Raw genomic sequence first — 16,255 nt, 5'->3', positions numbered from 1 at the left:
CTCACCCGTGCATGTTTCTCTTAGGACTCAAATGCTATCATGTTTCTGAAGTTAGAAAATATAAGCAAATATTTAACCAGTTGCTATGATCAGTGAAGTTTAAACCGGACAGAAGTGGTGATTTTCTCCCAACATCCCTTGAGATCCTTTGCATGCATAAACTTGACCTTAGAAAATAAAAAAATGATTTTGAAAGAAAATTGTCAACTGCCCATACCAATGGCCACAAAGACGTGTGGCTCTTGGCTGCTAAAATGACAAAAGCCAGAGGTCCCATTGTCCCTCTAAAAAATATACAGGATGTGAGAGTAGAAGCAGAGCAAACACTCTGTGTGTTTCACTTTATGTTCACTTAAGGTAACTTGCTATTTATTTTAACCACTTGCCGCCAGGCTTAGGGTCATATGGCGGCCTGGCGAACACTTCGTACCTCCGGGAGGACGCCATATGGCGTCCTTCCCAGATCGTACTTTGCACGTGCCCACAGGGCTGTGCTGTGGCGAGATCTGTCAGCTGCCATGTACTTCGGACACTGCTTATGACAGATCTGTGTATAGGCCCCATTTGCCAGAACCATGTGACCTGCTGTGACCAATCACAGCAGGTCATATGACAGTTGTATACAATGGATGGCTTCTTTTCATGCCATCCATTGTATACAAGTGTGTCTAGCTGTGAATGGTCACAGTGATCACATGCACAGGCTAGGCCAATCACAGCCCATCTGTGTCATGTGATTAGCCGTGGCCAATCACAGCTAATTACAACAAAAAAACCTGAATGAATCATTTTCATTCAATTAAATGCTTGCTTATAGCAAAGAAATTCTTTGCTATAATCAATCAATATGTGTAAAAAAAAAAAATACTGCTCACTTCCCCAAAGTAGTACAATGTTACTATGGTAACATTATATTAGTTTGGTCATAGTGCAATATGAAAAAAAATCTTAAAAAAAGAATAAAAATGTAAAAAAAAAAATAAAAAAAAATTAAACAAAATTGAAAACAATATATCTTTTATTTTTCGTACTGTCACCAGTCAGTGTCCCTGATCACCGCCATGCCAGTTATATGCTGATGCTGTACTGCACTGGTGACAGTATGTAAAATAAAAAATTGTGAAAATAATTTTTTTAATTTTTTCATTTTCCGAAAAATTATGCCAAAAACTTCAAAAAATTTGCCATGCCTCTTATGAAGTACGTCGGACTGTCTACTTTGCAAAAAGGGGTCATTTGGGGGATATCTGTTCTGTTCTGACATTTTTGGGCCTCAAGAAATTAGATTGGCTGTCAGTACTTTAGGATTGGTCAATTTTCAGATATATCCCATAGTTTGTGAACTCTATAACTTTCCTACAGATTAAATAATAAACACTGATTTGGGTTATTTTCTCCAAAGAAATGTAGCAGAATACATCTTGACCTAAATTTATGAAGAACAATTATTTATTTGCAAACATTTATAACAGAAACAAAGAAAAACTTGTTTTTTATTCAAAATGTTTGGTCTTTTTGTGTTAATTTAGCAAAAAAATAAAAACCCCAGTGGTGATTAAATACCACCAAAAGAAAGCTCTAGTTGTGTAAACAAAATTATAAAATTTTAGTTTGGGTACAGTGTTGCATGACCGTGCAATTGTAATTCAAAATGTGAGAGCGCTGAAACCTGAAAAAATGGCCTTGGCAGGAAGGGGGTAATAGTGCCCGATATTGAAGTGGTTAAAGGCAACTTATAATTTTAGCCAGAGACCTGCAATAAGGAGAACCAAATACCAGGGACATAGTGTATAGCTATTTGCATTATATTTAATTTCTTCTTCCTTGGAAAAGGTCAAGTTCCTCTAATTTACAACATAGTTTTTCTTTTTTAAATAATATTTGGATACATATGTGCCCAGCCTATAAATCTTGATGCCATCCCAGCTCCAGTGTTATGAATTCAGAAGGTAAATTTGTGCTTGCTCATGCTCCCTGGGAGCGCACGGCACCGCGATTGGTGCCCGCTGTGTCCGGAGACCTCTGTGTGAAGTCCCGATTCATGTGATCACTGATTGGCCAATCAGTGATCACATGAACAGTAGTAAACAAGATGTTACTTCCTGACATCACATTGCTTACTACGTGTGAAATCTGTGAATGATCACAGAGGTCACATGGTACAAGGCTATTCACAACAGCCTTGTACCATGTTACAAGCTGTGACCAATCACAGCTCACACAGTATTTCTCAATGGCTTCAAGAATGCAGCCAGAAAGGAGAAATTATTGCTTTTACAGCCTTTATGGGTGTAAAAGTAATCAGTGTAAAAAAAGAAAAAAAAATCTTCATAACCCCCCACAAGTAGTACACTGTCACGATGTTGACACTGTACTGCTATGGTGACAGTATGTTAAAAAAAAAACATAAATAATAATATAAAAAAAATATATATATAAAAAAAAAATTGAAATGTAAAAAAATGTAAAAAAAAAAAGTGGGTTATTTTATTTTTACTAAAAGAATAGCTGAATACATTTTATAAGAAAAACACTTTTTTCAAAATTTTGGGATTTTAAATTTATATAGCAAAAAAATACAAATCCCAGTGGTGAATAAATACCACCAAAATAAAGTTGTATCTGTCTCAAAACAATGCTAAAAAATTCATAGGCTACAGTGTTGCATGACCGCGCAATTGTCATTCAAAGTGTGATAGCATTGAAAGCTGAAAATTGGCCTGAACTGGAAGGGGGTAAAAGTGTCCGGACTTGAATTGGTTATTAGGATCCCCTTCCACCCCAGGCCCTGTTGTTATGCCGCTGTTTCTATGATTTAACATTTGCCAAAATGCAGTAATGCTGAGCTTGTTAACGGTTAATGCACTGATAAATGTGTCCCATAAGTGAAAATTGTGTCCTAGTTTCTAAAGGACATAATAGCTGAAAGCTATTCCAGACAGACTGTCACATTGATTGAGAGAAAGTGGAAGAAAACACTGGGGTGACATAATACTAATGTTTGCAACCAAAGTCCAAAGTGAATTCAAGAGTATATGATATGATTCATTTAAAGTACAAGGCTTAGGAGCAACAGAGACTGCATACAGATGAAAGTTTCTCCTCTGTGACTCTTTATCAAAATGAAACGATTGGAGCAGGCTGCAGGCTGATCAAGAAATTACACTAGCACAATGCCTAGACACATTGGGATTTGCAGGTAATAGCCAGACATTTATGTTATCTGGATTTACAAAGTGACCCGTTTCTGCAGAACAATCATTTTCTGGGAAAGATTGCTTTAAGTGAAGATATCTGTATAGGTATAATTTAATGAGTCAATAGATAAATGGAAGGATTCTAAAAAAGCAGCTGTAGGCAACAAGTCAAATCAATATCCAACTAAAGCAGATAAGGACTTATTTCATCTGTGGCAAAGTTAGAAATGTGACTTATTATGGTGAACACTGGGTGACCGTTTAATGTGCATAGTTTTTTTCTTAATTGGGCCGACGTCATACTGGAGATTTTGTAGAAGCAATTTCAAGCAGCTACAAAATCACTCTTCATGGTGCTTTTGGCAATTTTGTAGAGACAATTTCCAGCAGCTACAAAATCACTCTTCATAGTGCTTTTGTTGCTTGAAAAAATTACATGTAAGATACATAGATCTGAAGGTTGCACTGCACAGAAAGAGAGAAAATATGCCATATTCTTACAACAAAGGCACAGCAAAAGTCCTGCTCCGCTGAGGTGGCAGAAATTGTGGTCAATGAATATACTACCTATTAAAGCTAAACTCCAGGCAGATAAGACCAATATTTAGGTTACAACTACATTATATTGAAAAATATTGTATTATAAATATTGGAAATCTTCATCAACAAATAAACTTTGCAGTACTGTTAATTTCCCTCATCACTAGATTTGTATGCAAATTAACTATACATATTAAAAGCCTCCTGCTACAGCCTTGTGCTTCCTGCCCTTTAGCCTAGGAGCTGGTGATGTCACAAAGATGTAGTTGTTCAGAATGAATTCTAAATCTTTAAAAAATGCACTCCTGGGCTGTGCTTTAATATATGTAATTATAGTATTTTGTATTTTTTTTACATTAAAAGGTACACTTTTTATATTTTGGAAATAACACGTTATACTTACCTGCTCTGTGTAATGGCTTTGCACAGAGCAGTCTCGATCCTCCTCTTCTTGGGTCCCCTGTCGGCACTCCTGGCTCCTCCCACCTGCTCTGGGGGCACCTGTGCGTGCTCATTCCCGAGCCACCTCTGTATGTCCATAAGACTCACAGTGTGCAGCTTGGCCCCTCTTCCCTGTTCCCTCATCACTGGCTGTGATTAGCAGCAGTAGGAACAATGGATCTGTCATCCGCCTGCTCTGCTCAGCTCACCAGGGGATCAGTGGACAGATCCCCTGCTGACCAAATCGGATTCTACTGTGTCCCAGCCAATAAAGAGGGAGAGACCCGGTAGTGTCACTGGTCTCACGCACATTGCTGGACTAATGTCAGGCTTTACAACCACTTTAATTTTTTTTTTTTATACTTGCATGTCAAAATTGATAGTGGCCAGTGTTGGGATGAATTATTACATTGCTATGGCTGCAGCTGATGGTTACATTTTAGTGAAATGGCTTAAAGCTGGATTAATACATTTGCTTTGTGATGTTATTCATTTTGAAAAGTACTCCATTGCACACATACAGGTGAAACTAAAAAAATTAGAATATCGTGCAAAAGTTCATTTATTTCAGTAATGCAACTTAAAAGGTGAAATGAATATATGAGATAGACTCATTACATGCAAAGCAAGATAGTTCAAGCCATGATTTTTCATAATTGTGATGATTATGGCTTACAGTTCATGAAAACCCCAAATCCACAATCTCAGAAAATTAGAATATTGTGAAAAGGTGCAATATTCTAGGATCAAAGTGTCCCACTCTAATCAGCTAATTAAGCCATAACACCTGCAAAGGGATCCTGAGCCTTTAAATGGTCTCTCAGTCTGGTTCAGTAGGAATCACAATCATGGGAAAGACTGCTGACCTGACAGTTGTGCAGAAAACCATCATTGACACCCTCCATAAGGAGAGAAAGCCTCAAAAGGTAATTGCAAAAGAAGCTGGATGTTCCCAAAGTGCTGTATCAAAGCACATTAATACAAAGTTATGTGGAAGGGAAAAGTGTGGAAGAAAAAGGTGCACAAGCAGCAGGGATGACCGCAGCCTGGAGAGGATTGTCAAAAAAAGGCCATTCAAAAGTGTTGGGGACTTTCACAAGGAGTGGACTGAGGCTGGAGTCAGTGCATCAAGAGCCACCACACACAGACGGATCCTGGACATGGGCTTCAAATGTCGTAATCCTCTTGTCAAGCCACTCCTGAACAACAAACGTCAGAAGCGTCTTACCTGGGCTAAAGAAAAACAGACCTGGTCTGTTGCTCAGTGGTCCAAAGTCCTCTTTTCTGATGAGAGCAACTTCTGCATGTCATTTGGAAACCAAGGACCCAGAGTATGGAGGAAGAATGGAGAGGAACGCACTGCAAGATGCTTGAAGTCCAGTGTGAAGTTTCCACAGTCTGTGTTGATTTGGGGAGCCATGTCATCTGCTGGTGTTGGTCCACTGTGCTTCATTAAGTCCAGGGTCAATGCAGCCGTCTACCAGGAGATTTTGGAGCACTTCATGCTTCCTTCCGCAGACGAGCTTTATGGGGATGCTGACTTCATTTTTCAGCAGGACTTGCTGCAAAAGGGGCCCAAACCAAGTACTGAGTACATATGTATGCTTATACTTTTCAGAGGTCCGATATTGTTCTATGTACAATCCTTGTTTTATTGATTGCATGTAATATTCTAATTTTCTGAGATTGTGGATTTGGGGTTTTCATGAGCTATAAGCCATAATCATCACAATTATGACAAATCATGGCTTGAACTATCTTGCTTTGCATCTAATGAGTCTATCTCATATATTAGTTTCACCTTTTAAGTTGCATTACTGAAATAAATGAACTTTTGCACAATATTCTAATTTTTCGAGTTTTACCTGTATAGTATAAAAAGAAAAAAAGAAAGAAAGAAAAAAGTGCACTTGCACTATATAAGACCCCTTTCACATGGGGCAGAATCCGATTTGCTCAGCAGGGGATCTGTCCACTGATCCCCTGGTGAGCTTAGCAGATCAGGCGGATGACAGATCCATGTTCACACAGAGGCCAGGAGTAAATGGGTTTGCTGTCCATTTACACCCAACTGCCATTCGACCTGATCCCCTTGTGTTTTTTTTTTAGCGGACCAGATTGGAATGGAAGTAGGTGGTGTAGAGCATAGGGATACATGAACCATCTGATCAGGTCTAGCTGAAAAACTAGCAGGCAGACCTGATCCGATCATCTGTGTGAAAGGGACCTTACACCACAACACAACAAACAAGAGATCCCTGTGCTCAAATCCATACAGCTAGTGCATGCATTTAAGCATGTATTGCAACATGTGTGAACTAAATATCCCTATTTATTGCATAGTTTGCTTGAAAGGGTATATACCAGTGTGCAGAGGGTCCTTCAGAATTTCTAGAGTTAATGTGGTTACACCCCTTTAGCACCTGATGGATAAATGCATGCACTAGCTGTATGGATTTGAGCACAGGGATCTCTTGTTTGTTGTGTCAGTAGCCAGACCTGAACCTTGTAGCTCTCCCCATTGTGTCTTTTCCCCTATGCCAGCATTGTGTCCACAGTAGCACTTGCGTAGGCAGGGCAGAGTAGGACTGGCCATAGAGGGATTACTTTGATGCAGTTGGCCAGCTTAAGCATGTATTGCAATATGTGTGAACTAAATATCCCTATTTATTGCATAGTTTGCTTGAAAGGGTATACCAGTGTGCAGAGGGTCCTTCAGAATTTCTTACACCACAACACACACATAAGAAAATGTTGTTCATTATGGTGAGCTGTATAGTGCAGGTATGTTATTTTCATGTAAATTAATAGTATTATTTAAAATGTATGCCTAAAAAAAATGTTTTCTTTATTTATTAAAACCCCTATCAGGATTTTGCTGCTATCTGGGGCTTTATTAGAGAGATTAGAGTTGCACCAGACAAGAAGTAAGGGAATATTTCCAACAGCAACACATGACATTAATACTTTCTGTTGCAAAATTATTTCACTGTAAGTGAAATTTCACTGTAGCAGAAACTCTATATTCTTTATTGAACTGCTCATGTGAAATCTGCTTGAAAAAAATAAAGATTTATGCAACATTAAAGACCACCACACTTTGCAGAGGTGCCTTGATGTGGCAAGGTGGTTTCACATGTATTTGAAATGCATGCAATAAAAACCTCTGTTTTTAATCTAATATGTTGTAACATTTTAATTTGGCTTTTTGTGCTGATGCAGTGGAGCGTTTGCCATGAATTTATGATACATTTAGGGTGTGATTTTAGGAAACCTTTAGGTCCCATTATATTGGTTTGGTAACATTACATGCATTGGTGCACCTGCACTGTCATTCAGTTTGTGTTCTGCGGTGCACTGCTTTTCAAAAAGTATCTTTTTTGTCTGCTTTGGTGCTTTGACGGCCATTACCATGTGTGATGCAAAGCACCAAAGTGGATAGGTTTCATTGGGCCCTTCAAGTAAAGTCCCACTTTTGTTAAGGATAAAAATACTTTTATGAACAGTGCAAAGATTTTAGCAAACTTCCTTCAATTGAGTGCTAAGTGAGAGTCAATCTGCAATCATTGATCAACCTCAGCATTCTAATAAGAAAAAAGATTGTATCCAGAGCATCCCTCTATATACAGAGCCAATGTATTACCAAAGGCAAATGCTTTGTACACAGAGCACTGTTACCATGGTGGCAAGAAGATCAATATGGAACATTTTTGGCAGTTTAAAAAATCATAGCTTGCTGCAGATTGAAATGGAAGGGTGATTTTAAACAACATTACATTTCAAAGTGGTTTGTGCAGCATTATATATGTTATGTTATGTCTTAGTGAGTGTTTTCTTTTTCTTCACCCTGGGAAATCTACCTATAAACCAAATAGCAAATCAACATTTCATTTCTGTGAATCCAGTACACAATCAGAGAACAGTGTTATGCAGTAACAATGATGGACTTCTAACAGCTCAAGATATTCTCCTCTCTCCAGTGGACTTGCTCTTTGCAATACATAACATATCCCTGCACAAATCCACACCGTGTAAAAAATGAAACATGAAGTCTGCAAAAATTATTTTGACATGATAACAATGTTTCTGGTCTCTTGTGCCGGTTTGCGAATTAGTTTGAATTTTACCCAGTCTGTTAGAACCACATTTTAGGCACATAAAGCAAGCTAACAAATACTAACAAGATGCATAAATTCAAGTTCAGATTTTTTTCAACTATATATCCCAAAGCTGTTGAATTATTCAATTTGCACACAAACCTGTTGAAATTTTAACTTAATTGACATCTCAATTAAACACTTGAAAGCTTCATTATGAAATATATTGAGGAAATAAATAACAAGTGCAACAAGATACAGTAAAGATCCAAAGAGCATATGAAAACAAATTATCTTATAATTTTTATTCCCTGTATACATCTTGATCACTTTCTGCTTATACCAAACTTTGTGGTGATTTGCAAGCTGCAACTCATTGGACAATTGCTTTCACATATTATGGATCGTTTTTTTGAAAGAAGATTAACCCTCTGCTCGCCCTGTTCACTTTAATGGCTAAGCTTGTACAATTCAATGGGGGAGTTAGTAGGATTTCGAGGTGGGATGATGAAAAGAGGAGAACAGTACAAGGGGGAGAAATTGGTACCATCACGCTTGTGATTGCCAGGCAGCATAGGTGGTAACTACTGTAGATAACAGCAATGGGCTCTTTCCATTGCCTGAATTTCTGATGTACAAAAAGTTCTTGCAACCAATTAACAAAAATTTGCTGTTACAAGGAGGAGAGGGTAGAAACCCGTTTACTACATGTGTTTCACATCCCCTTGAGTCAGGTAGAGGATCGCATCAGCCTCCATTTGAATTGAGTTGAAGTACTGCATAGCTAATTACAATTGAGGTGTGCTATGCAATGATGTGGAAATTCTTTCTCACACTATACAAGGTATATACCCGAAGTAGGATAGCTATACTGAAAGCAGCTAAAACCAGAGCTACTTCAACTATTATGTAAGTGCTCTTTTAGCCTTCAACCTATATCCCACTTGAAAATGCTGTTTAGGAGGCATAGAGATATCATAACCTTGGTCACTAGTTTGGTAGTAAAACATAGTACAGAAAAAACAGAGCAGCAGTGTTTCATTCCTATACCATAGATTTACTCCCATGGCTATCAACCATTTCTTCTGCAAATCATCCTTCACGCAGAATAATGGACAGAGAATGAAATATATGTCTGCACTAGGTGCAGGGAAAAAAACATGGCAAAGTAGCAGTTTGTACCTTTCAACCATTTATATACTTTACCATAATAATACAATAGTAATCTGCTTCAATTATTCAGAATGGTTACTTACTATGTTCCCCCAAATCCTTCATCTGAGGATATCTGGCTGGGTTTGTGGCATCATGCCACTGCTCAGTTGCCTAAGGTAAATCTGGCGACACCCATCCCACTGGAAACCTGTGAGGTCAATAATGTATCCAGAGAAGTGGATAACTGCTTCAATTGTAGAGTGCCAGACATGAAAATAAATATATTTTCTATAGCTATTCCTTCTTTTAAGCTACATCTAATTTTCAATAATAAATTATTGGAAAACACTGTTGGCTGAATATCCAAAATAACTACTGTATGTCTTTACTTATGAACAGTTACCATGTTTTAACGTAAAGAATCCGTTTGTAGCTGAGAAATTGTAGGTAAGCCAACTATTGATTGGTAGGTCATTCAACATCTAGACTGCATAATATTGATTATAATTGACATCTTACTAAACATTAGCATTCTGCTTAACAAATGTATATTGCTGGTTATTAAAACAACTTTCTTTTGCAGCGCTCTGGAGGAGCATTGGCCATACCATTATGTGCTTTCCAAGGGACAGTGTCACTTCATGCACCTACTGGTAAAACCCTCTCTTTGTCTACTTACGAAGTAAGCAGTGAAGGTCAAAAGATTACTCCTACTTCAAAGAAGATAGAAGTGTATCGGTCAAAAAGTGTGGGCCATGAGCCAAGCAAGGAAGACTCTCCCACTCAGTTTCCAGACACAAATGTGAAGATCCATCTAGAGGTTCTTGAGATATGTGACAATGAAGAAGCCATGGACACTGTCTCAATTATCAGCAATATAAGCCAATCCTCAACTCAAGCTCGTTCTCCTTCCCTGCGCTACTCCCGCAAGGAGAACCGCTTTGTGTCTTGCGACCTGGGAGAATCTGCCTCCTACTCCCTCTTCATTCCAACTAATAATCCAGACAGTGATATAAACATCTCTATTCCAGACACAGTGGAGGCTCACCGACAAAACAGTAAGCGGCAACATGTGGAGAGAGAAAGCTATCAAGAGGAAATACAGCTGTTAAACAAAGTCTACAGGAAAAAAGAAGCTTGTGAGGACAGTTGAAACATACCACATATATAATAATAATGTTTCAATAGGTATAACTACACCAACTACAACTTTATCTTTGTCAATACAAGTAAAGACACAACAAAATGTTTATTTTCTTTGTACAAGCTTTGCACTTAATTTTGTTGCAGTAGTAGAGCCTTCCAATGTCAGTTTTCTTCATATGTGTTCTCTACTATACCAGATAGAGTATACCAATATCAATACTGTGACACCGTAAATTAGAGGAACAACTCATCATTGGACAGTAGGATACATGACAACTGCCTCTGCTGCATGTGAGCCACAGTTGTTGTACAGTTTAAAAAAATTAAAGTTTAGGCAACTGCAAAACACAGTTTATATTAATTGTACAAATGAAACAAACATTCAATAAATATTATATAAGGACTTAGTATTAGAGCCATTTGTGTTAATCCTCAAATGATTGCAGTACATTCCCTATTGAGAATAAGAAATTCTTTAAAAGCCCACTATTAATGTCTTACAAAAGTTAAAAGTTAAATATTTTAAATATGGGAATCTGTGTCATAATTCAGAAAATACCTTATTCTTCTATATAAATAATATATATATATACATATACATGCTTTATATGCTTAGGTTCTTACAATCTTCATGGGTTCAGTAATCATGTAGGCTATATCTAATCTGAACTTGTCCCCCCCCCACCACCACCACCAACACCACCTCTTTCCTTCCCTGCTTCTGACTCTCCAACTCCCTTGGAGTATTTTTTGTTGAAATCATCAAAAGACATTTAGGAAAAATTAAGGGAGTGGTGTCAAATAATGACACTGATCTTCCCAGTGAAGGCTGTACAGGAGGAGGGGGTGTCAGGACAAATTTGATCACTAGAGGAGAACACTCTGACTACACAGCACAGCTAGAGAACTGACCATGGGGTGTTCTCCTGCCTAGCATGGTCAGTTTTTCAAAGGAAAGCAGAGGGAATGGCAGGAACACCAGGGATTTCACACAAAGGAAGTAATACAAAGAGAACAGGATACTTTTTCATACAAGTACTGATACAGCAGGTACAAACCTGGATTACAAAATGTGGGGTGTACATAATCTTTAAGTGGATCCTGAAACAGTGGACAGAGATCTGATCAACCATTTTCTGTAGGTTAAAGGCTGATGGAGAATATACATTGAATGCTACTTTACTGTTTTTACACTATAGGAATTTAAAGCCGTATTAAGCCCCAAAACAAAAATTCATTAAAATACGCCTTACCAATTGATGGCTAAATTACTTTATTTTCACCTGGCAATCCAGCTAGTAGTCTGTTATTGTTCAACTTCCTTTACCAGACCAAGCTGTCCAGACAAAGTAGCAGTTAGAGGGCTGAGAAAAACTACTGAACTCTTACAAGGGTGTTTACATTGATCATCCTTTATCCCAAAAGGAAAAAAAAACTATTTGCTGTAACTGCTTATGCAGTGTTAGCTGGAGTTCAGCATCAATTGGTTAGTCAAATCTGCTAGTTAATACTACCATCTTGCCAGACTGACACGGCTGCTGTCCATAGGTGTCTGCTTTATTACTTTATTCAGAATGCAGTCACGCAAAGACAAGGGTGAGAATTGTATATATAGATGTTGTTTCTGCAATGACAGAGTGAGAGGAATAATTTTAGGGTTGTCATTTATGAGCCACTCTAAATTGATGGACTACAGTATAAAGGCTTTAATGTATCACTAATGCATAATTTTGGCTATCATAGATTTTCGCCATTATTCTGGAGAATGCAATTTTAAGACTTGACATATTTGGTACTAATTTACTTCACACAGTATTATCTTTACAAAACAATTGGAGATATTTGGGGGGATTTACTAAAACTGGAAGGTGAAAAATCTGGTGCAGCTTTGCATAGAAACCAATCAACTTCCAGGTATTATTGTCAAAGCTTAACTGAACACGCTGATGTTAGAAGCTGATTGGCTGCCATGCACAGTTGTACCAGATTCTGAGTGCTCCAGTTTTAGAAAATATCTCCCTATGTTGTCTTTGTGCTTAGAAAAACTAATATTGCACCTACCATCTTTTTACTTTCCTTTGCTTTAAAAAACATATATATCATTTTGGGGTTTTAGGCACTTTTTAAACAAAAACATGCATTTTAAGATGTGTATGAGTAATGAAACATTGAAAGGGTCAAAGAACATCAATTACATTATCTAAAACAAAACCTTACCTGCAAAGAGAAGTTCCACTTACCCTCCTCTTTCCCCTTTGCACTTTTCAGGAAGTGGGTACCTAGTTTTGGCAGGAACCTGCTGCCACGTTCAGTTGGCTTGCCAAGGTGGGCAGAGCAAAAGTTTGGCTCCCCCCTGACCACAAGCTCCTGGGATATGTCACAGGTCCAATGAGGCCTCAGTAACATTCACAAAGTGCAGTTTGACTCTCACATGTGCAGTCAGAAGCCAGCTGTGAGTCAACAGGAAGTCATAGCCAACTTTCCATAGTCCACATGGTGGTGATGAGGACCCGAAGACTGGAGATGAACCTGTTCGAGTGAAGACAGCACTTGATCCCTGGGCTGGTAAATGTAATTTTATTTAACCTCCCTGGAGGTATTCCCGAGTGTAGCTCGGGGTAAAGTTTCAGCACCACAAGCGGTAACCCCGAGCTACACTCGGGAATACTTTGCAGTGCTGCTCCAGGATCTCTTCTTCACTTACCTTGTCCTGCTCTCCCGCGATGTCCATCCTGCAGCGTCCCCGGCCATGTCCTCCGGCCAATGCCGGCATCTGTCTTCTGGGTTCCGTTCCCTGCGACGTCAGGACGTACGGGGATGGAACGGCGGAAAATTAAAAAATGTGAAAAAGTGACATTCACTAAATACACTAAAATGACATAGTAAAACATTACTGTATCAAACCATTTCACATACATTTTGTCCCTAGTGCTTTGCCCTGTGCCCTGCCTACATTTTTACTGTTCTTTCTGCCTGGAAACTGAGAAATGTCCATGGCATCCAAAAAGTGTGCCTTTAGGTCAAAAGCAGTTTTAGACCAGCTAGAGAACAGTGATAGTAAATGAGAACCACTTTCAGAATTGAGTGATAATGATTCGTGGGGAAATTCGTCATCGGACACTGAAAAAGATTTTGCGACTAAGCTCAGTGATGTGCGAACTTGGCGCTATATTTAAAATGTCAGTGTTTTTTGTTTGATTATATTATTGAATTAAATGTATTATTATTATATTATTATTTTTTATGATTATTTATTAAATTATAATTTATTATTTCGTTTTTCAAATTTTAACATACCCGGGATGTTTACTAGACTCTTGTTCAGACAGATTTCAGTGAGTTATTCCAAAAAAATTACAGGCCTACAATAAAAAAAATACACATTTCCATGCAAAAAAATGTACCTCTTTGAGCACAGAAATACTGACATAATCAGGCCGCTAGGGAGGCTACAAAAAAAATAAAAGTCAGCAGCTACAATCACTGTAGCTTCTGACTTTCAACAAGACCAGAGCTCCTCTTTAAGCTGCAACTCACAGTAAGCCCTTTGTGTTTACATTGTGGAGAAGAATGAGACCGGGTGCACCAGGGTGTTTTATTTAGGCTTGAATTCCCTTTTAAAACACCAGTATTTTGGATTTTCATATTAAACATCATTGCATGGCTCATGCTCTAATTCAATTTACGTGATAGATACAGTTAGATAAACATAGCATAATGGGGGCACCCTTAAAAATATGAGCAAAGAAAATGTATAACATGTACACAGTGGTGTATTTAAGTTTTGTGCTGTCCTAGGCAACACAAACCCCCCCACAGGGAGAGACTGACATTGACCAACAACACCCCAGATCCCCACCCAAGAGAGCCTTCCACTACCACTGCCCCCCATACACCAGCCACCATCCCCCCATGGCGAGAGAGAGAAAGACACTAACCTTCCTTCACAGCTCTGGACATGCCCAGGAATGAGGGTCGGGTTGTATATACACCATTATGAAACCCACCAGGTCATCATGCCATGTGTGTCCCTTCTTCCATCCCTTCTTCCAAGGGGTAGTGCTGCCCCCCTGAAAAATGCCTCCCTAGGCAAATGCCTTGTTTGCCTTGTGGTAAATACACCCCTGCATGTACAGTCTGGAGGAAAGAACGAAAAGGGGAGACATGATTGAAACCTTTAAATACATCAAGGGGGTGTATAAGGTTCAGGAGGGCAGTATTTATAACAGGAAACCGTAATCAAGAACACGGGGACATGATCCTAAACTAACTGGAGGAAAGTTCAAAACAAATTTCAGAAAGTATTATTTTATTGAAAGAGTAGTTGATGCTTGGAATAAACGTACAGCAGAGGTAGTGTGCCAGTCAAGAGTAAATAGCTTCAAACATGCTTAGGAAAAGGATAGATCTATGCTAAAAAAAAAAAAGTTAACGAGATAAAAAAAAAAAATGGGCGAACTCGATGGACAACTCAATGGTTTTTAGCTGACACTTTTCTATGTTTCTATGAATGCAGAAGTTGATATGTTATGTAGAGCAAACAGTGAAACACCTTGCCAAATTTATGACACCTGGTAGGTTGACAAGGGCAAGAGCTTTACTTTTGCTCCAGTTTTCAAAAATCAGCACCATTGTTTGCACTAAAAAAAGTTTGTGTGGTGTGTTTATTTCCTTTTATGTGAAGCTATGAAATGTAAAAAAATTATTTGGTATAGATACAAAATGATTCAAACATTTATACAAAGCACTCCATAATCCTACATTGTCATAATTGAAGTATGTTGCATGTTGTTGCATTGATCTGTCAATTTATTTCCCAGGATAAAAAAATGTCTTTATTGTATGTGCATTTCATAAACGTGGTTATATTTGATGCCTGTTATGTCAACTGATGAGCAATGCTACAATGCAAATATTTTGTAAATCACAGATCTTATAGTGTGTCTAAAGCAAACATATTTTATTCAGGAATTTTGGTGGAGGATAGTTAGAACTTAGATAGTGAGATAGATAGTTACATAACTAGACAGATACGGTAATTAGACAGTTAGTGGAACATAGTTATATAGTTAGGGCATTATTGCTATCTATGTTCCTGCTGGGAAATTCACCTCTTCTATTTGTACTGATGACCATTGTCACTGGTTCACAAAGTAAAGCCTAGTACACGCTATTAGTTTTATTTTTGTTAAACCCAGTAGGCTAAACAAAAGAAAAAAAACTGAACAGCGAAAGAGGAGATCCTGTACTAACAATCCGATGTTGGTGCAGCAATCTCCCTGCTGCGATTGTGTGTTCTGACAGGGGGGTAGCCCCTGCCAAAACACACCATTCAGCGTTCTCAGCCATTGGCTGAGAGCGCTGATTGGATGTGGATCAGCAGACCTTTTTCGGTCATGCCCCTTCAACAGAAGCTGGATGTTCGGTGGGATGCTGTCGGAACTAGCTGCCGTACACATGGGCCAAATGTCCCGATACTGCCTGTTATTTGGCCCGTGTGTACGGGGATTAAAGGGATTCCCAAAATTATACAGTTGTCACTGAAGCAGGAATAGAGGGAATATCTTACCATAGAGATGTCTGTTCCAGTTACAACTGTCTTAGGGTCAATTTCCCTGACTTTGGAGAAATGTTTCTCTCAAGCTCTCTTCTGTTTTTTTCTAGGTCAGAAAGTGAAGG

General features: G+C 38.5%; 1 protein-coding gene across 2 annotated transcripts in view; it reads left to right on the top strand.

Moving 5' to 3' along the window:
- Positions 1-15,419, top strand: part of GPR149 (G protein-coupled receptor 149) — a 79,066-nt gene extending 63,647 nt beyond the window's left edge. For both annotated transcript variants that reach the window (XM_089672638.1, XM_089672637.1), the window contains one exon: positions 10,014-15,419. In XM_089672638.1, the coding sequence (XP_089528764.1) occupies positions 10,014-10,583 (570 nt within the window). In that variant the 3' untranslated portion in view covers positions 10,584-15,419. The remainder of the gene's footprint in view (positions 1-10,013) is intronic.
- The last annotated feature ends 836 nt before the right edge of the window (positions 15,420-16,255 follow it).

This window comes from Staurois parvus, unplaced genomic scaffold (assembly GCF_062004578.1).
Source record: "Staurois parvus isolate SC_StPar_1 unplaced genomic scaffold, SC_StPar_1.0 ptg000131l, whole genome shotgun sequence".
NCBI classification, from domain to species: domain Eukaryota; kingdom Metazoa; phylum Chordata; class Amphibia; order Anura; family Ranidae; genus Staurois; species Staurois parvus.
This window is presented reverse-complemented; position numbering and strand designations above follow the sequence as displayed.